The following is a 24671-nucleotide window of genomic DNA, read 5'->3' as shown; positions in this document are numbered from 1 at the left end:
GAGCCGATGTGTGTTTCCTCTGCAGGTGGAGGTAGAAAGTGTGTGTGAGCCGATGTGTGTTTCCTCTGCAGGTGGAGGTAGAAAGTGTGTGTGAGCCAATGTGTGTTTCCTCTGCAGGTGGAGGTAGAAAGTGTGTGTGAGCCGATGTGTGTTTCCTCTGCAGGTGGAGGTAGAAAGTGTGTGTGTGAGCCGATGTGTGTTTCCTCTGCAGGTGGAGGTAGAAAGTGTGTGTGTGAGCCAATGTGTGTTTCCTCTGCAGGTGGAGGTAGAAAGTGTGTGTGAGCCAATGTGTGTTTCCTCTGCAGGTGGAGGTAGAAAGTGTGTGTGAGCCAATGTGTGTTTCCTCTGCAGGTGGAGGTAGAAAGTGTGTGTGAGCCAATGTGAATCCAGCATCATGGATCAGGACAGAGAGGAGGGAGTCCCTCCCTCTAAAACCACTCAGAGGTCAGATATCCATCTCTAACTCTCCATGACTCTTCTCAGAAATCACAAAAACTCACATCAGCAAACATCTGGATTCACAGGAACCAGCCTGGACCTGGACCTGGACCTGGACCTAAAGCCAGACCTGCACCTGGACCTGGACCTGGACCTGAGCCCAGCTGTGTGTCCATGAAGAGCGACCGGTCGATGGATAAACCTATTGGTTTCAGCTCAGACCAGCAGTGAGTATCAGAGTCCAGTGGAGGTTCTGGATCAGGTTCCAGATGAAAACCAGTTTCTGTTGAATCATTTCTGGACGTCTGAGACGAATCTGCAGCATCATGTTTGTCATGTGATGGATCTGATTTGTCCTCCAGAGTCTTCATCAAACTAAATGTTCAATTTCAGGATTCAGCTGTGAAACCATGAAACCATCTTTATTCACAGGAATCAACCTGGACCAGGACCAGAACCTAGACCTGGATCAGGACCTGGATCAGCACCCAGCTGTTTGTCCTTTAAGAGCAACAACTCGAAGGGTCATCCTCTTAATTTTAAATCGGATCCAGAGAGGTGAGCTGTGTGTAAATGTTGCATCAGTTTGGTTTTATTCCAGCTTGTGTTTCACATCAATAATACCAGAGTATTATTCCGGATATATGGATCTATATATTAGTCCGGATATCTTCAGTATTTCCAGGTGAAATATCCAGATAAAGCTCTTATAATAAGCAGTTTTATGGGATGTTTCCTGTGAGCTGAGAATAAGCAGGAAGACTCTGTCTCAGTGCAGGAAACAGCATCTCCAGAATTCAGCTTTCTCATCTGTGGAACGTAGAAGCAAACGTCAGTTTTTCCTCCTCACATTCTGGACCTTTCCACAAGTTCTGCACATTCCCTGAAGCTCACTTACTAAGTGACCTGCAGTCACAACAAAGCAAACTTTTACTTGGTGAAAAACTCCAACATCAAACACATTTCTACTGGGAGCTGCCCAGTCTAACCAGTCTCATCCAAGCACATCCTGGCTGTGGCTGCCTTGCTCCAGGGCACCTCAGCACAGAGAGCACATCTCTCTGATACTGATTCCATCTTCCAGACCTGTAGTGTGCAGAAACAAAGCAAAACTAGAGCGTAGGGGTCTGGACCAAGAAGGCCACCGTATCTCTACAGGACTGCTTTGAGAGCACAGACTGGGAGGTTTTCTCTCAAGGATCTGGCTTGGAGGAGCACACCTCTGCTGCTTTGGATGACATCAGCTTTTCCACAGTGGAGCTACTGCCCACTAAAACAGTCCAGATCTTCCCAAAGCAGAAAGCTGCTTTAATGAGAGTGGGAGCTTCATGATGAAGGTGAGAGAGGCTGCTTGTAGGCCAGGAGATATGCTGACCTTTATGACCTCCCAGAAGAGCCTGGCAAAGAGTGTCAGAGAGGCAAAAGGCAGGTACAGGCAGCGGACTGAGGGGGACTTTGGAAACAAGGACCCCCGGGGCATGTGGAAGGGCATCAAACCCTTCATGACTGGAAGGACAACACCAACCTGGCCAGGTATGAGAGGGACCTTCCTGACACACTTCATGCTTTGGATGTTCTGATAAACAGCATTATGGGATGGAAATGGTGGGAGCTTCCACTCCAAACAGGACAAACAGTCATTTGTCCTTCAGAAGCATCAGGTGAGATCCACACTAAGGATTAACATCAATAAAGCAACTGGACCAGATGGACTTTCAGGCTGTGTGCTGAAAACCTGTGCTGACCAGCTAGCGGGGGTCTTTACCTCCATCTTTAACCTCTCCCTGCAACAAGCTGCACTTCCCTCCTGCTTCATATCCACCACCATTATTCCTGTGTCTAAACAGCCCTCCATCACATGCCTTCATGATGATTGTCCTGTTGGCCTCATCCTGCTCATTATGAAACGCTTTGAGAGGCTCATACTGGCTCACATCAACAGCAGCATCCCTGCAGACCTGGACAGTCCTCAGTTTGCATACAGAGCAAACAGATCTACAGAGGATGCATCTCCATCACACTCCACACAGCCCAGAAGCACCTGGACCAGCAGACAGCTACATCAGGATGCTCTTTGTGGATTCCAGCTCCGCCTCCAAGACTGTAATCTCCCATAAACTGCTCCAGAAACTCATCAGCCTTGGTCTCCTCACCTCACTCTGCATATGGATCATGGACTTCCTCACCAACAGGCCACAGGGGTGTGTTCTGGGTCTGGCCCTCTTCATCCAGGACTTGAAGCCCTCCATCCATTCCTCCAACACCATAGTAAAGTCTGCAGATGATAGCACAGTGGTTGGAGGCATCAGCAACAACGATGAGACCTCCTACAGCAGGAGGTCCAGCACCTGGTCGAGTGGTGTGCAGACAACAATCTGGCTCTCAACACGACCAGAACCAAAGAGCTTCTTGTGGATTTTAGAAGGACCAGTAGGACCATTCAGCACCCACTGTTCATCAAGGGAGAGGAGCTGGAAAGACCTGAATCTGTTCAGTTTCTTGGGAGCCACATAAGCAAAGACCTAACATGGTGGATTAACAGCTCCCATCTGGTGCAGAGAGCTCAGCAAAGACTCTTCTTCCTGAGGAAGCTGAAGCAAGCCGGTCTAGCAGCTCATCTCCTCACCAACAACAGAAAGCATCCTTTGTCAGGGCTGTACTGTGTGCTATGCAAGCTGCACGCCACAAAACAGATCTGTCCCGTGTGGTGAAGGCAGCACAGAGGATCATAGGAGCTGCACTCTGACCACAGAGGACGGCATGGTCCATCTTCAGAGACAAGACCCACCCTGCACACACTCACTTTGTTCCCCTTCCATCAAGGAAAAGATTTAGACATTTAAAACCCACAACCTCCAGATTGGCAAACAGCTTTTCCCCACAGAGCTGTTTCCTCCATCAAGCCTCTCCCCCCTCACTCCCCCACTCTCCCTCTTCATCCTCACTGAACTGCCAACATCATACTTGATCTGCTCCGTCTTCCTCTGGCCCACCTCAGCTTTTATTCCTCTCTTTTATTCTGATTTTCATTCTTCTATTGCTGTGTTTTACATTTAATGTCCATTTCATTCAATATGCATGTTGCTGTTTTTATTGCCGAGTGCCAACAAAATGCTGTTGCCATGGTGACGTTGATGCAATGACAATAAAGGTCCTGATGTCCTTACAGAGTGGAGCAGCAGAGCTCAGAGCTTCCCAGTGGTCAGTCTGCCCAGCAGCATCAGACACAGCTGGACTCCATATTTCTGGTGTGTACATGTACAACAACTACTTCTCCATCTCTTCTGTTCACACTCATCTCCACGCTGCACTTTGTAGACCAGTGGATTGTCAGCGTGTCCAACATGGATCTGATGTTTGGCTCCATGCTTTCAGTCTGACTGTGTCCTTCATGTGGTTTTCTCTTCCAGCTGCTGGAGGACAACATCATCACTTTTGTGAAGAAGGAGCTGAAGAAGATCCAGAAGCTTCTGAGTCCAGATTACCCAGAATGCTCAGTGTTGGAGGGTGAGGATGAAGAGCAGAGGAAGAGCAGCAGAGAGGCATTAGTGAAGATCACAGTGGACTTCCTGAGGAGAATGAAGCAGGAGGAGCTGGCTGAGCGTCTGCAGAGCAGTAAGAGGATTTCTCTAAAGATTGAAGCTGCTGATAAATGAAACATTTACTGACGTCTCAACACGTGGAACATCACATGTTCACATCCTCCTTCTTCAGAGGCTTGAAATCTTTACTGACTCGTCTGATTTCTGCTTTTCATTCAGAACTTCTGGCTTCAGTTTGTGGCCGGAAACTAAAATCTTCTCTGAAGAAGAAGTTCCAGTGTGTGTTTGAGGGGATCGCTAAAGCAGGAAAGCAAACCCTTCTGAATGAGATCTACACAGAGCTCTACATCACAGAGGGAGGGGCTGCAGAGGTCAATGATGAACATGAGGTCAGACAGATTGAAGCAGCATCCAGGAAAGCAGACAGACCAGAAACAACCATCAGACTAGAAGACATCTTTAAACCCCCACCTGGAAGAGATGAACCAATCAGAACAGTGATGACAAAGGGAGTGGCTGGCATCGGGAAAACTGTCTTAACACAGAAGTTCACTCTGGACTGGGCTGAAGACAAAGCCAACCAGGACATCCAGTTGACATTTCCACTGACTTTCAGAGAGCTGAATGTGCTGAAAGAGAGAAAGTTCAGCTTGGTGGGACTTGTTCATCACTTCTTTACTGAAACTAAAGAAGCAGGAATCTGCAGCTTTGAAGACTTCCAGGTCGTCTTCATCTTTGACGGTCTGGATGAGTGTCGACTTCCTCTGGACTTCCACAACAATGAGATCCTGACTGATGTTAGAGTCCACCTCAGTGGATGTGCTGCTGACTAACCTCATCAGGGGGAAACTGCTTCCATCTGCTCGCCTCTGGATAACCACACGACCTGCAGCAGCCAATCAGATCCCTCCTGACTGTGTTGGCATGGCGACAGAGGTCAGAGGGTTCACTGACCCACAGAAGGAGGAGTACTTCAGGAAGAGGTTCAGAGATGAGGAGCAGGCCAGCAGGATCATCTCCCACATGAAGACATCACGAAGCCTCCACATCATGTGCCACATCCCGGTCTTCTGCTGGATCCTTGCTACAGTTCTGGAGGATGAGCTGAAAACCAGAGAGGGAGGAGAGCTGCCCAAGACCCTGACTGAGATGTACACCTGCTTCCTGCTGGTTCAGACCAAAGTCAAGAAGGTCAAGTATGATGGAGGAGCTGAGACAGATCCAGTCTGGAGTCCAGAGAGCAGGAAGATGATTGAGTCTCTGGGAAAACTGGCTTTTGATCAGCTGCAGAAAGGAAACCTGATCTTCTATGAAGAAGACCTGAAAGAGTGTGGCATCGATATCACAGAAGCCTCGGTGTACTCAGGAGTGTTCACACAGATCTTTAAAGAGGAGAAAGGACTGTACCAGCAGGAAGAGAAGGTGTTCAGCTTCATCCATCTGAGTCTTCAGGAGTTTCTGGCTGCTCTTCATGTCCGTCGGACCTTCATCAAGTCTGGAGTCAATCTGTTCAGACAGAAGAGGTTTAAATTATTCAGAGATGATGTAAAAGATCTCCATCAGAGTGCTGTAGACGAGGCCTTACAGAGTCCAAATGGACACCTGGACTTGTTCCTCCGCTTCCTCCTGGGTCTTTCACTGGAGACCAATCAGAGACTCCTACGAGGCCTGATGACACAGACAGGAAGGAGCTCACAGACCAATCAGGAAACAGTTCAGTACATCAAGAAGAAGCTCAGTGAGAATGTGTCTGCAGAGAGAAGCATCAATCTGTTCCACTGTCTGAATGAACTGAATGATGGTTCTCTAGTGGAGGAGGTCCAACAGTCCCTGAGATCAGGACGTCTCTCCACAGATAAACTGTCTCCTGCTCAGTGGTCAGCTCTGATCTTCATCTTACTGTCATCAGAAGAAGATCTGGATGTGTTTGACCTGCAGAAATACTCTCCTTCAGAGGAGGTTCTTCTGAGGCTGCTGCCAGTGGTCAAAGCCTCCAACAAAGCTCTGTAAGTACATATATAGCAGGATGTGGAGAAACATACTGATGCTGCTTTTAATGGACATCATGGAACACATTACTGCTGGTCTATTTCCTCTCCAGACTGAGCAGCTGTTCCCTCTCAGATGGAGGATGTTCAGCTCTGTCCTCAGTTCTCAGCTCCCAGTCCTCCAGACTGAAGGAACTGGACCTGAGCATCCAGGACTCAGGAATGAAGAAGCTGTGTGATGGTCTGCAGAGTCCACATTGTAACCTGGAACGTCTCAGGTCAGTTTCTCTGCTGCTCTCATGGTTTTCTCTGTGATGCAACAATCTGGAACATTTTCTAAACTACTTTGAAATATTGTGAATGAAATATGTGCAGAGTAACACATCATGCAACATGAAAGAAACATTTGTTTTATTTAGGACTTAAAGGAATAAATGAGCCTTTAGTTAAATAAAGATGTTCTACTTTATCTTCAGCTTTGGGTGAACCATGGCTCTGGTCCTGCTGCTTTATCACCTTGTTTCCATCCAGTGTTGCAGTCAGATAGTAAACAGAATGACCTCCAATGGTTTAGTCCAGGTTATTTTCCTTTTCCCTGATGGAAAACATGATGGAGTAAAGGAAAGGTGGTGGGATAAATTCAGAGGGAACCAAGAAAATATTCCAGCGTTGCATCGAGAATCCGACCACAATGACCCTCATCTGTGATTTTAGTCTGAAGCTCTTTAACGCAGATAAAAACCCATCAAATAAAACAGAAGAAAGTAGCGAAACAACATAAAGTATCATTTCAATAGAATATAGCAGAGAAGAATGTTTTAGTTACATGAAAACTGAAAATACTGAACATGGAAACAGGTGAGATCATATCTATCTGTATATAATTATAACTTTACACGTGTGGTTGTTGTGAAACCAGCTGTACCTTTATACACTTTATCATTCCATGGTAAACTGAAGATGTATCATTGATTATTGATCAAATGAAAAATGTTTGCTGATTGTGAGATATTTGTAGCTGATGGGAGAAATTTGCACAATTTCGACAAAAAACTTGACTCAGTCCAATAAAACCTTCTGGATAAAGTGAAAACAGTGAAACTTTTCACAGCTCCTCATTAGAAGTTCAGCAGATATTCTGCCTTTACAGAACTTTTTTCTTTTTTAAAGGAATGTATCTTAGTTGTTCCTTAACATTAAATGTGGCAGAAATTTAACACAAATATTTTGTTCAATTCCTTCTCTTCAGACTGACTGGACGTTCCCTCTCAGATGGAGGATGTTCAGCTCTGTCCTCAGTTCTCAGCTCCCAGTCCTCCAGACTGAAGGAACTGGACCTGGACCTGAACATCCAGGACTTGGAAATGAAGCAGCTGTCTGTTGGTCTGCAGAGTCCACATTGTAACCTGGAAACTCTCAGGTTGGTTTTACTTCTTCAGCTTCATAAAGTCTTTGTGATCCAATAATGTGAAACATTTCTGGACTATTTAGAAATAAACAGAATGGAATTTCTCCAGATGAACACATTAGCATGAAAAAGGTTCTTGTTATGTCAGTTCATTCAGCCTTACCTGATTTAGCTCATGTAGCTACTAACCGACTGGAAGATGGACAGAACAAGTCCAACATATCAACACTTATTCATTTAAAGGAAATACTACACAAAGCCCAAAATGTTGGCTGGTCTCTGGAATAAACTTAAAGCAATATTAGTCTTATATATGAAGAAAAGAATAGATGAGTGTTTGGCTTCATGTTCCTGTTTTTTCCTCCCAGAAGAAATTTTCATCATTTTTCTTTGTTGCATGAGTCTCTCAGCTCATCATCAGCATTTAATGTGGCATCATTTTAAGACAAATCTTCTTCATTTTCAGACTGAGCAGCTGTGTCCTCTCAGGTGAAGGGGTTGAGGTTCTGTCTTCAGTTCTCCGATCCCAGTCCTCCAGGCAGACAAGGCTCAACGTCCACGTTTCAAGGTTCCTTTCACACTCATTTGCATGTAAACATGAAACTAAATGTGTTCTCAGGACCAGCAGTGTAGAAAATCCTAAAATAACACCTACAATAGTTTAGTCCAGTGTTTGTCAGTCCTGGTCCTCCAGTACCACTGCCCTGCATGTCTTAGACGTGTTCCTACTCCAACACACCTGATTCAGATTCCTCAACTTCCTCATCAAGTTCTTTGCAGCCTGTAAATGAGCCGTTCATTTCATTCAGGTGTGTTAAAGTAGGGCTGCCTCTAAAACATGCAGGGCAGTGGAACTGGAGGAGCAGGACTGGAAACACTGGTTTAGATTTACACTGGTTCCCATCCATGTGACCCCACTCCACATCACCATGACAACCATGTAACACCAACCATCCACCCAGTGATGATTCCCCGTCTAAACTACATTTATGGCTCCTACAAATACCATCCTAGTGGGAGAATTTGGGCTTATTTGCAGACAAAAGTCTTCAGATCATTACTTGGTCAGTCTTCTCTATATATGACTCAGTTGCTTCAGCCTCAACATGCTGCCAAAGTCAGACCTCATCTGATCTTTTAATGCTCCCTTATACTTATTCCAGGACTTGACAAGACCTGTCTTTCCAGGCAGAAGCCCCCACTATAAGTCCCTGGAAGTACAGGCAGTATGTTTCAGTTATAAAAATGGAAATGCAAATATAATAGTTCATAAAGATCTTCAGTGATAACAAGAAAAGCAAGCCTTGTGTGGAGAACTTTATATTTGCTGCTTTGTTCGCTGCCTGTCTAGCTTCACATAGTCACGTGTTGTGAGGACAGCACACTGATGTCAGTTTGTTTTGGTTCATATTCACCTCCTATGTCTGTTTCTTTAGTTTTTTCTTTAATTTTAATTAGAAATGATGAAAAGTTTATAAATCAGTTAAACAGATTTAAAACAAAACAGTGAAACACTTAAGATCCTAAACAGTAAAACCACAATGAAACTCTGCAGAGTTCAACCTGATTTTCTCTACAGGTGATCTTTGAGGAGACGTTGAACATGAGTCCTGATCTTGTCATCTTCTTCTCACATGTCTTATTTGCATTTTTCTCTGAAACTTTCTCTCCAGGCTGAATGTGTGTGGTCTCTCAGAGAGAAGCTGTGAAGATCTGTCCTCAGTTCTCAGCTCCCAGTCCTCCAGTCTGACAGAACTGGACCTGAGTAACAACAACCTGCAGGATTCAGGAGTGAAGAAGTTGTCTGGTGGACTGAAGAGTCCAAACTGCAAACTGGAAACTCTCAGGTCAGGATTCATCACACTGAGTGTTTAAAGGAGTTTTTATTCATGACTAACATGATACCTGCAGAAGCTGTTTGTATGAATATCTACGGTGGCCCTGAAGTGTCATTGCAGTACAAAAACCACAACACTCCACAATAAGCAGCAACACAAAGGGAGCAATGAGAGACGGGTCCAGTTCTTCATTCAGCTTTACTTTCACTGCAAGTCTCTCTAGGTTTTTGTGTTTTCTGTTAAATTCAATTCAATTAAATTTAATTCAACTTTATTTATATAGCGTCAAATCACAGCAATGCCATCTCAAGATGCTTTACAGACAGGAAAAAGAAAACATAATGAAAGCCAATTCATAACAGCCTATATAAGGAAACCAACAGATTGAGTTGAGTCCAACTCAATCTCCCATCCTGAGCAAGCACACTGGCGACAGTGGGAAGGAAAAAACTCCCTTTTAACAGGAAGGAAACCTCCGGCAGAACCCGGCTCAAGGACAGGCAGCCATCTGCTTCTGCTGTGTGGGGGGGAAGAGGACAGAAAGACAACAGACAACAGGAACTGCTACTCCCGGCCAGGGAGACCTGCTGAGACAGGAGACATACATGTTAATGATGCAACACAGTTATTGGGGGGGGGATAGATCGAGAGATATAAAGAGAAAGAAGCTCAGTGTATCAGGAAATGTCCCTCAGCAGTCTAAACCTATAGCAGCATAACTAAGGGATGCTAATCATCCCTAGCTATAGGACTTATCAAAAAGATAAGTCTTCAGCCTAGTCTTAAAGGTGGGGAGGGTGTCTGCTTCCCTAACACTAACTGGGAGCTTATTCCATAAGAGAGGGGCCTGATAACCAAAGGCTCTGCCTCCTGCTCGGTTCTTTGAGACTCTAGGAACCACAAGTAAGCCTGCAGTCTGCGAATGAAGAACTCCGCTTGGTATAGGAGAAGTATGTCTGAGTATCATCTGCATAACAATGAAAGTTTATTCCATGCTGTCTAATAATGTTGCCTCAAGGGAGCATAAATAGCGTGAAGAGTATTGGTCCAAGTACAGAACCTTGAGGAACTCCATGATTTACTGTAGTTTGTGAGGAGGACTTGTCATTTACATGAACAAACTGAAGTCTATCAGATAAATATGATTTAAACCAGCTTAACGCTGTACCTGTAATTCCAACCACCTGTTCTAGTCTTTGTAACAGAATGTTATGATCGACTGTATCAAATGCAGCACTAAGATCAAGCAAGATAAGTACGGACAGAAGTCCTTTGTCTGAGGCCATAAGAAGGTCATTAGTAACTTTCACCAATGCTGTCTCAGTGCTATGATGAGCTCTAAATCCTGACTGGAACTCTTGGAACTGGAAATTATTTCTGCTCAGGTGGGCATGTAGCTGAGCTGAAACTATTTTCTCCAGAATTTTGGACATCAACGGGAGATTAGATATAGGTCTATAATTTGCTATCACCTCTGGATCCAGAGATTGCTTCTTAAGTAAAGGCTTGATTCCAGCAGTTTTAAATGATTGTGGTACATATCCTGTCACTAAAGACATATTGATAAGATTTAATAGAGTTGTATCAACTAAAGGGAAAATGTCCTTAAAGAGGCTCGTTGGGAGAGGGTCTAAGATACAGGTGGATGGTTTAGATGAAGCTATTATTTTAGTTAATTCATGTTTTCTGCAGCCTGTCAGGATGTCTGATCACAGAGGAAGGCTGTGCTTCTCTGGCCTCGGCTCTGACCTCTAACCCATCCCATCTGAAACATCTGGACCTGAGCTACAACCATCCAGGAGAGTCAGGAGTGAAGCTGCTGATGGCTGCACTGAAGGATCCACACAGACTCAGGTATGGAGAGGCTGCTGCAGCCACACCATGTCTGATAGAGGAGGAAGATCTGTACATGTTTCTCTGTCCTTCACTCAGTCAGATGGAGTGTTAGATGAACTATTACACACAGAATTTGTTTTTTCCTTCTACTCACAGCAGAAACATAAAATATCCATAGATGGTCTTGAAGAAGAACATCTGCAGGAGCAAGGAACAAGAGAGAAAGGAAGGAGAAAGAACATCAGATAGAAACTATTAAACATTATCAAGTTTAAAATAAAATCAAGTTTCTAATAAAACAGCAGATTTGGACTTTTAAATAAGAAATCTAGAAATGCAGGTGAGAACAGGAGGGTCTTTCACCTGGATGTTCCAGCTGATCTGAGGCTTTCTGGGAGTTTCTTCCAGACATGTAGAGCATAGAAGCTGAATGAAGCTTCTCCATCTGCTTGTGAAGGAAAAAAGAAAAAAAAAACGCCTGCACTAAATAAATATCTACATGCCTACATACCGTTACATTTAATCTGAAGCTGAGTCTCCAACGGAAAACCTTTGCTCAGGTGTAGCAGCACTCCACCTTAACTATTAGTTCCATCCAGTTAATAGATGTTGTGACGCTGTGAGCAGAGTCCCGGCTGCTCTTACTGCATCAGTGTTTCCTGGAACGACTGAGGTTCCACCTGCATGTGTTTATTACATTACATGTGATGGCTATCAGTCACACACTAATGTATAATACAAAATCTTACTTTGTCAGAAAACTTACTTCAAAGTAATCCCACCTGCCCTGTTTCCACCAGTCTGCAGACTGGAACAGGAATATGCTGCACAATACTCTGCCATCTTCTTGTTTGGCTGCTAGCTAGGAATGCTATCAGATTAGCTCCCGGTCCAATATGGCGGCTGCATTTCTCCCTCTCCAGTAGCTAATGCAGCGTCTACAATATATTATGTCTATGCTGCTCACAACACTGACGCCTTTTAAAGATGTCCTCTGCACCGATACGCCACCACGTCCTCCAAAGCCAAGACGCTTTCATTAGCTGGACAGCGTCAGTGGAGACGGTTACAGGACAAAGTGTAAAATGTGTCAGCGAGTGTTTGCATGGCGCATGGTGGGCTGTCTGATGTCACACATCATGCATCAGGAAGGCAACGCTGCAGACACGTAAGAACACAGAAGTGACCCGGTTCTGACTGATCCAGTGTGGGACATGATGTCCTTTTAGCAGAAGATGTCAGAACATGGTGGAGCTGCTGCAGGAGACTGTTGTGCTTTGATTGTTTACCATGTTGAGTTTTTACAGTTGATTAAATGATCATTTATTTAATATACAGTAGTATTCACCCATCTAAATATTATATATGTCCATTTTAACTATAAGTCAGACTCATGGATTAACAGTTAATAAATAAATGCTGTTCAGAGAAAACTTTTCTATTTTTAAAAGAATTTTTATTTTAGTAGTTTTAAGTTCTCAGTTTGTTTGGTTTCTAGTTTAAAAGTTCATTGTTGCTCCCTCCACACAAGCAGACCTGCTTTAGTTGCTGCTGCTGCTAGGGATGCACCGATACCAGTACCAGTATTGGTATTGGTGCATTCCTCAATTCCAAACGTGTGTACTCGTACCTGGTATTAATAAAAGTGTACCAATACCACAACCGATACTGGTATCTGTATCGGTACCAGTATCAAGCTAGCACAGATGTGTTTGATGACATGTTCCAGACGTGTTTTAAAAGAAATAAATGCCTTCAATGTTAAAATGTGACATTTTTTGTTCCACTAAAACAGTTATCCTCACTATTAATTCAACAAGAGCTGCACTCAATAAACTAAGACGAGGAGAACCACCAGACCCCCCAGACAAACAGCGTTCCCACGCTACGTATCCTGCTACGTTGCCAAATCAGTAACATTCAGCTTTTTAGCAAGGAATGGTTATCCTAAATGTTGCACGGAGTAATGGCATTCTTATGCAACAGTATCTGGTGAAAATACAATAATGCCTCCAGAATGTGGACGTTTCTTTTTCATTATATATACGGAGCTACCGACGGAGCAGCTCTTTGGTGGAGTTCGCTGCAGCTGAAATCAGCCAGAACTGGCAACTCTGACAGGGTCAGTTAGGGCCGTTAGGACAGCAAAGTTTCTGCAAGCAGCCTGCAGCTCTTGTTTGTGGAGAGAACTGCAGCGTTGAGGATCATTATGACTTGTTTAGATGCATTTTCAGAAAGCCAGAGGCTGCTTCACGAGTCAGTGAGCCGCATGCGATGAGGAACACGGCACTAAAAGCTGGATCTTTGTTTCAAAACCACACATTTATAGTTGTATTTAGGTAAAATGTGTCGAATCAGAATAAAACTTGTTGAAATTGTTAGATCTGTAATGTTATTATATTTGTATTGGTGAGGTAACTTCAGAAAGGATGGGTCATTTATTACAAGCTAATGAAATCTTACACAGTTATAACAGCAGTAATAACCATAGTCACAATAATGTTGACATAAACACATCTGGTATCGGTAAATATTCAAAGTTCAGATATCGGTATCGGATCGGAACTCCCAAAAAGTGGATCAGTGCATCCCTAGCTGCTGCCAAATGCTCCATCATGCAGTTTCTCAGTAACCAGCTTCACTGATTCTGCAGTTTTTTCTTCTATATTTCCCTGTTATATATTAAATATGGAAGCATGTTATTACGGCTTTATGGAGCCTAATTAACAGCACTTTATAGACACAACATAAAAGCCAGCACTGCTGTGGGAGGGGGGCCGTGGTGGTCATGGCCCCGAGGAGCTGTGGTGGCCGTCCCTTATGTCCACTTCTGAAAGTTGGCAACGCTCGTAGATGTGAAGAGAGACGTTAAAACTGTGTCACTGACCAGTCTACTGGTGCACCGGGGTGTGGACTGGCCCCCGCTGGGTGGTCAGCTGTGGGTCCCAGTCCTCTGTGGGCGCTGTGTGGGCCCCCTACCTGTGGGATTGGGAGGTTTAGGGGCCTGTGTCCTGTCCACCCTGGGTGCCTGGTACCCGGCAGGGTCTACATCTGCCGGTCTCGGCCCCCTGGGGCTTGTGCCCACTGACTGTGGGGGGGCTCTGGCCGGGGCCTCCCTCTGCCCCCTCGTGGCCGGGCGCCGGGCTGACTTCAGGGTGGGGGGCTGGGGTCTGTGGTCGGGGTGGCTACCGTTGGGTCTCAGGGTCCTCCTGGCCTGCCTCTGACCTTTGTGCAGGCGGGGTCACATTGGCATGATGACTCTTGTGCGAACACGTTTCACTCCGTGTGTTCTGCATGTGACACAGTCACTGAGTCGTCCTGCAGGTTTACTCACTAACACACATTTTCCCTTCATTTACTTCTGTGTGTGTTTCTGCTTTTAGTTGAAATCCATTTTTCCACTTTGTTCATCTCTGGTGCTCCTTCAGTTGCTGACTTTGTCTTCCTGGGGGGGCCATGAGACGCCCTTTATGTCTCTGTACAGGTGCAGCAGATGGTCTAGAAGCTGTGATTGGATTGCAGTGTTTCCTTCCTGGTGTATTTCTGTCTCCTCTTTGTCTTCTGTTTACTTTCCTTTCTGTTCTCTTTCTATCCTTGTTCTGTCTTCTTCTCCGCTCAGGTCCAGCTGTACCATGGAAACTCAGTAAAACCAACATTTATTCTACATAAACTAATAAAATAAAAACTTAAATGATGAAGGGGATCTTTATATCTATGAAGCTCCTCTTTGCTCAGCAGAACACAGCAGCCAGACCATCATTCTGCTGCTTTCATGCTGGACAAGTTAAAAAAAAAACTGTCAGTGAATGAGGCCGTCAGAAAAATGAACTTCTGAACGTGACTTTTTCTTTTCTTTTTTATAAAATCTATAGAATGAAAAGCTTTATCTGCATGACAAGCTCCTGCTTCTCACCGACAGAAAGATCCATCAAAGCTTGATCAGTTCCTAAATGTGTGATCTGGTTTTTCTGCTCTTCTTTCCAGAATTAGTGAGTTTTTTTCTCCAACCTTTCTTCCATCGGTCGGCCTCTGCTGCAGCCTCAGTCCATCATGCTGCTTTTTATTTCCACAGCCTGTATTGTTGCCTGTTGGACACATTTCACTTCAGATTCCTTCTTCTAAAGTATTTCCATCATGTTTCTGTCACTACTTTATCCTCTTAACCTGTTTGCAGGTTTATTCCTGTCAGCTAACTGATCTTTCCATCAATGTGTGCCATTATTTCAGAGCCTGCATATGAGCTCCCGTCTCGTTCACACCAGACCCTCTTCACCCCCGTTCAGTCAGTTTCTTCTCTATACATGTGCTCCCAGAAATGACAAGCTGTCACTCATTTATTTAACCTTTATTTGAACTGGTTAGTCACTGAGGTTTCCCTCATTTACAGGGACGACGAGTTTACAGCAACACATCATAAACACAGAACAATAAAATCAAAACAAATCCAGATGACTTCACAAAGATAAATATAAATAAAAGTTTGAAGTCAATGACGTGGTTGTATAAAACTAATAAAAATACTTCACAACAACAAGACCATGATGAATTTAAAAAGTCAGACATGAAACATTTAAAATCAGTAAAAGATGGGATGATCTCCAGTCCCAGAGATTACTGAAGTGTTCCATGTATCTGGAGCGTTAAAAGAGAAGGCCCAACTCAAACAAACGGGACTTTAAAGAGGTCAGGCTACTGGAACGACTGGGATCAAACCCACAGCTCCTCTCTGGTAGGGATGAAATGTATGGAGGCAGTTTTCCAGTCAGAGCCTTAAAAATAAAAAATAGCAGTGTTTCCTGCATCTGTCACTGAGAGAGGAGCAGCCAGCCTTCTGATAGAAGAGGCAGTGGTGGGTGTCATAGCTCTCCCCGGTAAGAAATCTGAGAGCAGAGAGGTAGATGGAGTCCAGAGGTTTGAGGGTTGTTGCTGCTGCATGTCTATAGATGATGTCGCCGTAATCCAACCCTGATAAAAAGACAGGCAACTGTTTTCTTCCTGCCAGTTAGGGATAGGTATGATTTGTTCCCATACAGGAAGCCGTAGAGTGTCGTAGAGCGGAGACAAGAGCATTGACATGGTACCTAAAGGTTCATTTTTCATCTCTCCAGAGGCCGACATACTTCTATTCAGTGACTCGCTGAATGCGAGAGCCATCCCTGCTAGATAAAAATAAAAATGTGTTGCTGCCGTCCATGTTTCTGGAACGGGAAAATAACATCAATTTAGTCTTTTTGTCATTTAAAACCAGCTTTAAGCTGATAAGAGCCTCCTGAAGAATATTAAAAGAAAGCTGGAGTTTCTCTGTGGCCATCGAGTCAGCAGTACAATACAGGATAGTGTCATCTGCATATCAGCGGGCATGACAGTCACTAAGAGAAGGAATTATATTGTTAATATGTCACAAGTTGTGACTTCCAGTTGATCCCCGGGCCACACCAACACACACACGAATGACAGTGGAATTTAAAAACAAAGGAGTTTATTCACTCTCTTCCTTAAAGCTAAAACGTGAATTTAAAAAGGATAAAAGAAATAAAATAGTCCAACCCAATAAATGGAGGGGACAGGGCACCCGGTCCTTATGAGTCCCTTGTAAGCCCCTGTCCACAATCCTCCTAGAAGGCGAACCAGCATCTTGTGAATGTGTGTGGCGGCGTGCGACGGCGCTAAGTCCTTCCTCCTTCTGCATCAAGCGGAGGATCTCTTTGCTCTGCGGTGTCCGCGTTGCTTGGCCCCGCTGTGCCAAGAGTCTGAAGTCCTGCCAAGAGAAACCCGGAGTGAGATAATCGGCAACTGTTTGTCTCTTTTCTTAACGCATCCACACTATGTCCTAAGGGTTTGGTTCGTCCCTTTACTTATCTTGAAGCAGGCGTTTCCGTTTCTCCATTGCCGGTTGTCCGCGCTCCAAGGGATCTCTTTCCGCTGATTGGTCTCACCTGTTGCTGAATCAGTCCTTTTTATTGTCCACCAATCCACCATAATTGGGAAAGGGGAAACGTAACAGGGCGGAGCTGCACTCCATTGTTCATAATCCATGGCCAAAAAGTCCATAAAAACAAACACATAAACCACAGAAAAACATGCATTAAAAACACAAAGATAAAAACATGCGTTGGCCACAAACATCTAAAATACAAAGGCAGCTCCTATCGGCCCGAGACAGAAACGGTGAAAAGGTCCCGATACAGACCCTGGTGGTACACCTTTAGTTACAGGTACGATGTCAGAACTTAAAATTAGTAGTGTGACAAAGAAGCCTTGTCACACACCCTGCAGACCGACACCAAACACACACACACACACCTGTACCTACCTGACGGTGGTCCTGAGGACCATCACGCCACCAGAGACACACCCACGGTACCGGTTAGCAGCCGCATTCCCGACGTTCCACCTACTGTTAGCAGATCATTAGGGGAGCACACCCAGTTGTCTCCTTACTAATACTGGGAATAAGCTGCTGGACAGTTACTTACCGTGCATCTCCAGGCCTGCTGGTAGTTTGTGAAAACCGAGGCAATGCTCGGGCCGCGTTTAAGACGTCAACCTGTCGCAATGCGGCAGTGACGTCACCGTCACGTGATGCACTGAAACGCCGTATCACATGAATAATCCTGTTTATTTTGACCTGTGTTATGATGATTCTACTGATGTTGGGAATGTTTAAATGTGTTTCCTTTGTGGAATGTTTTGGTATGCATATTTGTTATGGAGAACAAACGGTGTTTCAGAAAAAGCCTACTATCTGTGGTAACTGGGAAGCTTCCTGTTAGGGGAGGAGCTTGATGTTTATAAGGAGCTCATTTCTGAGCTGGCAGGGTGGCGAGTAGGTTGGAATGTGTATTGTGAAGCTGGCATCTAGAGAACTATTGGTGAGATCTTGTACATATTGTAAATATTGTACATACTGGGACGGGACACTGTATATATTGCTGCACTTTGGAGGAGTTAGGGCTGGAAGATTAATCAGATTTTAATCTCAGTGACGATCTGGGTTTCCAACGATGATAAAAATAAAAGGGTGTGATTTCTTTCCTCTCTGCAGTTTCCTCTCCTGCTGTCTTCAGCTGCTAATCGAGCGTCTCTGGCGTTGCAGCGCTGTGCTGTAAACTCCTCCCACAGCCGCTTTGCTTTCATTCAGACACTGTTGCCAACTTGGAGACTTTCTCTCTAAATCTGGAGACTTTCAAACCCCCTTGGTGACTTTTTTGTTCAAAGCGACAAATCTAGCGACTTTTACTGGAGTTATTGGAGACTTTTCTGGTGTTTTGGCGACTGACTTGAAGGCTCATATTGTTCTGCAGTTACTGTAAGGAAGGAGCAGCGGGAGCCTCTCCCCGTCCTAAAGCACCCGGCGGCCAGTCTCCCAGTCGCCTCCGGCTGCAGGTGCAATGTAGAATAATGGCAGTAGGTTGTGGAAGTTCACTACAACATAGTTTATATTTATCTATTGAGTTTACATCAGTATTTGCACTTTGTCAAGACAAAGCTTCATGTTGTTTGTTTTCTAAAAGATGTGGAATCCTAAAGACATTGTTTAAAAGCCTGTTTAATGTTAAATAAATTCATCTTGTTAAAGATAATGGAGAATTGTGTTAAATAATCCAGATCTCAGTTTCAGTCCAAATAATTGTGATGATTATTTTGACCATAATGGAGCAGCCCTAGGAGGAGTTGTAAATAAAGCACCTCAACGGAGCGATGACTGCACCATCATCCTTGTTAAGAGCACAGAACCGCGTGACAACCAGACTTTACACATTGACGCCTCGATGATAAGTAGTCAGAGAACCAATCACAGCCACTCGTATGGAAACCTAGATTGCGTAATCTATTCAGCAGAATATTGTGATCAACTGCAGATCCGGAGTGGGACTCATTTTCAGCCCTGGAGTTTTATGCCTCAGACCAGCCCACTATGACCTTTTAAAACCAACCAATGATAACCTTACATGTTAAGTCTACACTTGCACACTGCTCTGCAACCCCTTTTAATCCAGTCTAGTTTTCTAAAATATCTCCAATTTAGTGCAAGTAAGGATTGTTTCATAATTCAGATTTATTTCAACTCAGATGTTGTTGAACATCTCCAACACATCTTTTAGAACAAAATCAGAATCTACATTCTGTTCAATAAATGTTCATAGATGTCCAAACCTTAAAGATAAAGTCATACATAAAATATTAAACATTAAATAGAAGATAATAGAAAGAGTTTTACTTTCTAATAACACTATAAACTCTTTTTTCACTGTAAGTAAACAGTTTCATCACAACTTCACAAAAATAAAAAGCAGAGTTAAAGGGGAAATCTCCAACTCTATTCTTTACATCAGAATTTCCTTTTCTGAATATTAAATATCAAGCAAATTAGTGTCCATGGAGATCTAATCCTTATGAATAAAGAATAAAAACTGCTCTGTTCTCTGCAGGTTTGTTATTAACAGTCTAATGATGCTTGGTGATAAACAAATGATAAATAAATAAATAGGAAAACCAGCGGCCCTTGCTGCCCAAACATAAGTCCGGCCCACCAGGAATTATCCCGGTCCTCCCGATCAGACACACACAATGCTTTTGATAAGTCAACAAATAAAGCAGCACAATAGTTTGTTCTGATCTAAAGCTGTGATTCTATCAGTAGTGATGAAGGTGATGGCTGAAGCAGTGCTGTGGTTGGGTCTAAATGAGAGACATGTCATGTCCATGTTAGCATGCTCTGACCCCCCTCCTCCTTTCAGGGTGGAGCCTGCTGGAGAAGCATGGTTGAGACCAGCACTGAGGAAGTGTAAGTGTGTTTTTCACTGGATTCATCACATTCAACCATCTTCACACCGTCCCATCACTCATTCATCAGTCACATCAAAGTGTCAATAGATCAATAAGTGCAGCTGGATTGTGTTTGTTCTCTCCATCAGATTCCTGTCCACTCACCATCGACGTCAACACAGTGAGCAGAAGCCTCAAACTGTCTGACAACAACAGGAAGGTGACGTGTGTGGAGGAGCTTCAGTCATATCCTGGTCATCCAGACAGATTTATTAATCCTCAGCTGCTGTGTGAAAATGTTCTGACTGGTCGCTGCTACTGGGAGGTGGAGTGGAGAGGAGTCGTTTATATAGCAGTGAGTTACAGAGAAATCAGCAGGAGGTCTGTGTTTGGATGTAATGATCAGTCCTGGAGTCTGAGATGCTCTGATGTTAAAGGCTACTCTGTCAGGCACAATAACAGAGAAACACCCATCTCCTCCTCCTCCTCCTCCTCTGTCTCTAACAGAGTAGCAGTGTATGTGGACTGTCCTGCTGGCTCTCTGTCCTTCTACAGAGTCTCCTCTGACTCCCTGATCCACCTCCACACCTTCATCACCACATTCACTCATCCTCTCTATGCTGGGTTTAGAGTCTGGCCCTGGTCTGGTTCCTGGTCTGGTTCCTGGTCTGGTTCCTGGTCTGTTTCCTGGGTGTCTCTGTGTGGAGTGTAAAGACTCTGCTGGCAGCAGAGAAGCTGATGAACAGATGCTTCAGGCTGTACATGTCTGTCTCTTTCACTCAGAAACATCTTTTCAGATTCAGTTTGTGTGTGAAACTCTTCTAAATGATTCTTGGAAACTTCTTCCTCTTCAGTCCTTTAAAGATGGAAGCTGAGCTTCTTCCAGGATCCACATGTTGTTTTTCTGTCTGTTTCCAGTCAAAGCTTCACACTGAGTATCAGGATGTTGTGTTCAGCTCATGTCGGCTGCAGTTACATGTTGAATTAAAGATGCATTATTGATTTGTGTCACATTCTCCAAATGTTTCCTTTTATCTCAATAAAAACTCTCACAATCATTTCAGTCTTTATTTCTTCTAGTTTGCTCTTAATATCAGAAAGTGAAATGATTTCAGAGCATTTCATTCTAATGTTTGATGCTTCCTGGAATTACTTTCACTTTCATTTCTTCCTTTTTCTCAAATTCTACCTAAAGAAAGAAAAGAAAGGTTAGACGTCGTCATTAGCTTGGAAGTCAAACAAGCCAAAGTCCGTCCCACTTCTGGGACGTCCGTCTGTCCAGTTAGGACCTAACACTGATTGTGGATCAGTTCCACCTGATCAAACTGATCCACAATCTATGAAAGTATGAAACTACAAGTGTTGTGTTGTCAGTAAAAGCAGAAAGATCCAGCTGAAGATCTTAAGTCTTACTATTCCAGTACACATACTTAGTGGCCGATCACACGCACTTATCAATACTTTCCAGATGAAATCAGCAAACTGCCAGAAACATTCAAAGGGCTTTTATTGATTGAAAAGTGTCTTGTTTTAATGAGAAGGACAGGAGAGCGTCCGCTTGTCTGATGGCTGTGTTTAATGTTGTAGAAAAGGTGATCCAGACGCGACACGCTGGTTAGAACACACCGCTGCTGCAGAACACTGCTGCTGACGTTTTGTCATGTCTCAGTAAAGTGTGGGAGGAATTCCCAACAACATGACACAGCTGAGAGTTGAATGTGGACAAGAAGACAAAACAAAGGCCAACATTTCTAGCATCACTGACACAGACGCTACAAGCTGAGGAGCCTCCTCTCTGCTGACGTCTCTTTGTATTTCCAGCAGAAAAACATCCACAAGAGGAAAAGACTGGAAAGCCTTCTGAGAGGCTCGTCTCCTCCAGCTGATAGAAACAATCATAGTGAGCATCTGAAAAGAATCACTTTAGTGTACAAAGCATTGATGGGCCACCAGCTCTCATGTGAACGTGGAGTTGGGCTTTTCCAGCGTTTCCCTGCACGTCATTGGGGAGAGGCGTCCCGCCATGTGGCCTGTTTCTCTGGAACTTTGGCTGAAACTTTTAGCGCATATTTTCCAGGAATACGGCTTCTGGCCGCTGTGGCTTGGCATGTGGACGCTTCCCACTGAGACATTTTCCACAGGTGTGACAGGAAGAAGGCCTCTCACCTGTGTGGCTTCTCATATCAACAGTCAGATGACTTGTAGAAGAAAGCCGTTTTCCACAGGTAGTGCAGCTAAAAGGCTTTTTACCTGCATGGACTCTGCTGGGACAAGTCACTTTGCTACGCTGAGCCAAACTTTCACCACATATTCTGCATGAATATGTCTTCTGGCTTCTGCTGTGGGCCCACATGTTCTGTTCTGTGGAACGTTTAGCAGAGATTTTACAGGGAAACGCCGTCTCACCTGTGTGGATTCTTCTGTCTCATCATTTTAGATCTTCTAAAAACTTTTCCACCATCGTCACAGTTCACAAACTGTTCAGCCACGTCAGTCTGACATGGACTCTCTGTCATTCCAGAGTTTTCCACAGTCCTGCTGTGACTTCCATCACGCTCACTGTGGTTCCTGTCAATGTTCCAGTCCTGTCCTGTTCATCCAGATTCATTCATTACAAAGCCTGTTTCCAAGATTATTTTACGATTTAATTTGATTAAAATTCATTTAAGTGAAAAAAATGTTGCTTTTGGGACAAAATTTGTTCTGCCTTTAAAATGTAATTAATTGAGATTAATTAACTACAAAGTCTGCATTTAATTGGACAATTTCCTAATCAAGTCCCACCCCTATAAAAATATTTAAACTTTTGGTTAAATGTGTTCATAATTTTACACCTGAAGTTTTCCAGTTTTTTCCATTTCTTTGATTTTTTTTATATTTATATTAAAAAATTGTGTTTTTGATAATAATGAAACATATAAAGTGTCATGTTTATAACAATCTGCTGCTTGTGAGTTTTTCAGGTGAAATTTTTTTTCGCATTTTGTTCCAGATTCTGTTTTCTGTAATAAATAAAATAAACTCTTTTTTCTTCGATACAAATGAAGCTGAATCCTAAAGACTCAGGAAAGAAACATGTTTCAATTTATTTTACATAAATAAAAATAAAATGAAAAATACTTAATGTTTAAATATTTAGTAATATTTGATGACGTTACCGTCAGCTGCAGCGTTGATCTGGGACAGAACTGGACATGGTCCCTGCAGACCTGCAGGACCCGCTACCAGTCTGAGACTCCAGTGCTGGACTGTTGGATCCGGTCTGAGTCCCAGGAGCAGAAGGTGGACATAGAAAACCCGTCCAGGGGCCTCATTTATCAAACTGTGCGGAGCAACGCTGTCTACAGGTGGCGTACGTACGGAAAACAGGAAATGCGGCGCAAAAAAACTTCCCTTTACGAAGCAGTGTGCACCACATTCCACACCCGTTTCCCTTCATAAATCAGGATCAACACTAAATCTGGAGCAGGTGAGGAAGTGCATTCCTCTGCCCTCATGATGACTATAAAAGGTCAGTTAAACGCCTCAGATGAATATTCAGTATCTCATTTCCATGGTGGCTCAGCAGGGCAAAAGAACAAAAAATAGAAACTTCATGGAGTATGAGGTAGAGGTCATCATCAAAAACATTGAAAAACGTAAAAAGGTGTTATTTGACGGACATGGGACAGGCATCACCAATGCCAGAAAGGCAGAGAGATGGCAGCAGGTGGCCGATGCAGTAAATGCCGTCTCCTCAGAAGGCCGGACGGTCCCGGAGATAAAAAAAAAAGTGGTCCGACATCAAAGAGGAGGCAAAGAAGTGCATTGCTCTCCACAAACATAGTGTGTGCACCACAGGTGGAGGAAGGGAAATACCGCAGCTCACTCCCACAGCTGAGAAGCTGGCAGGGCTAATCGGAGAGTCCCTACTGAGTGGAGTGGTGTCTGAGGCAGAGGGGGACCCAGAAGCACACGTGCAACAGGCTCCGGATGATGCTGGTCATTTCAAATTATAAAATGAACATGTACAGACAACTTTTATATGAATGCCACCAGTTTATTTAGTGTCAATGCATTTCCACTATAGTTCCTGGGTGTTCAGCTAGAGCAGTAGTACCACAGCTGTGGTTGGAGATGGGGACGCCCCTGACGTCACGGCACCTCATGCGCCCCCTCGTAGCAGCCGTGTCCTCACAGAAGAAGTCCTGCAGGTGCAGAGGGACACAATCAGTGCCATAAAACAGGTGGCTACGGAGTTGAAAGAAAAATAAAGTCTGCCTTGAAAGACATAGGCACTGCACTAAAGAAACTTGTAAATAAATGAAAATTCTTTACCTCTTATGTCATAAGCATTGCATCACTTCCAGACGCTGTTGTACATCTGCAGCATTTGGTTCAAACACAAGGGGATGGGGTTCGAGGTCGGGGACAATAGTAGGGTCTGGTGTTGGCAGGGGAACGTTTGCATTTAGTGCCATGTTACGCAGCACAGCACATGCCCGCGCAATTTTTGACACATTTGCAGGTGAGTAGCACAAGCTGCCTCCTGATGCATCGATGGACCTCCACCTCCACTTTAGCAGCCTGATGGCCCGCTCCACAAGAGAGTGTGTCTGGTTGTGGCGCATGTTACATGCTTTACTTCATAAACCGGACTGTTTTCCCCTTTTTGGGAGACAACTATATGTATCTGTTTTTCCCAATGTGAGCGCAGTTTTCCAGGTCCTCCGCGCTCTGACATATTCCTTACAAGAACTCTATCACCTGGTAAAAGGACAGCACTTTGTCTTTTTTTATCATAGTACATTTTCCCTCTCGCTGTAGTCTTTTTGATGGTTTTGGATGCAATTTCATATGCCTCTTGCATTTG

At 44.0% G+C, this 24671-nt stretch overlaps 2 protein-coding genes across 2 annotated transcripts in view; both read left to right on the top strand.

Moving 5' to 3' along the window:
- Positions 1-23817, top strand: part of LOC306765673 (NACHT, LRR and PYD domains-containing protein 3-like) — a gene marked incomplete at both ends in the record, with an annotated part of 101243 nt that extends 77426 nt beyond the window's left edge. The window contains 5 exons of the mRNA XM_079253157.1: positions 9050-9223; positions 10907-11068; positions 19792-19838; positions 19969-20466; positions 23660-23817. Of these exons, the coding sequence (XP_079109283.1) occupies positions 9050-9223; positions 10907-11068; positions 19792-19838; positions 19969-20466; positions 23660-23817 (1039 nt within the window). The remainder of the gene's footprint in view (positions 1-9049; positions 9224-10906; positions 11069-19791; positions 19839-19968; positions 20467-23659) is intronic.
- On the top strand, positions 1770-7869 carry LOC306765232 (NLR family CARD domain-containing protein 3-like; the record flags this gene model as incomplete). Its single annotated transcript, XM_079252634.1, is given in 10 exon segments — positions 1770-1971; positions 2026-2099; positions 2187-2410; positions 2526-2777; positions 3608-3686; positions 3849-4053; positions 4200-4773; positions 4775-5986; positions 6082-6246; positions 7866-7869. Coding segments are annotated over 10 exon segments (2991 nt in total).
- Positions 23818-24671: the final 854 nt, after the last annotated feature.

The sequence above is a fragment of the Telmatherina bonti genome, assembly GCF_933228915.1.
Source record: "Telmatherina bonti genome assembly, chromosome: 14".
NCBI classification, from domain to species: Eukaryota; Metazoa; Chordata; class Actinopteri; order Atheriniformes; family Telmatherinidae; genus Telmatherina; species Telmatherina bonti.
Note: the sequence above shows the minus strand (reverse complement) of the source record. Positions and strands in the feature narration are given on the sequence as shown.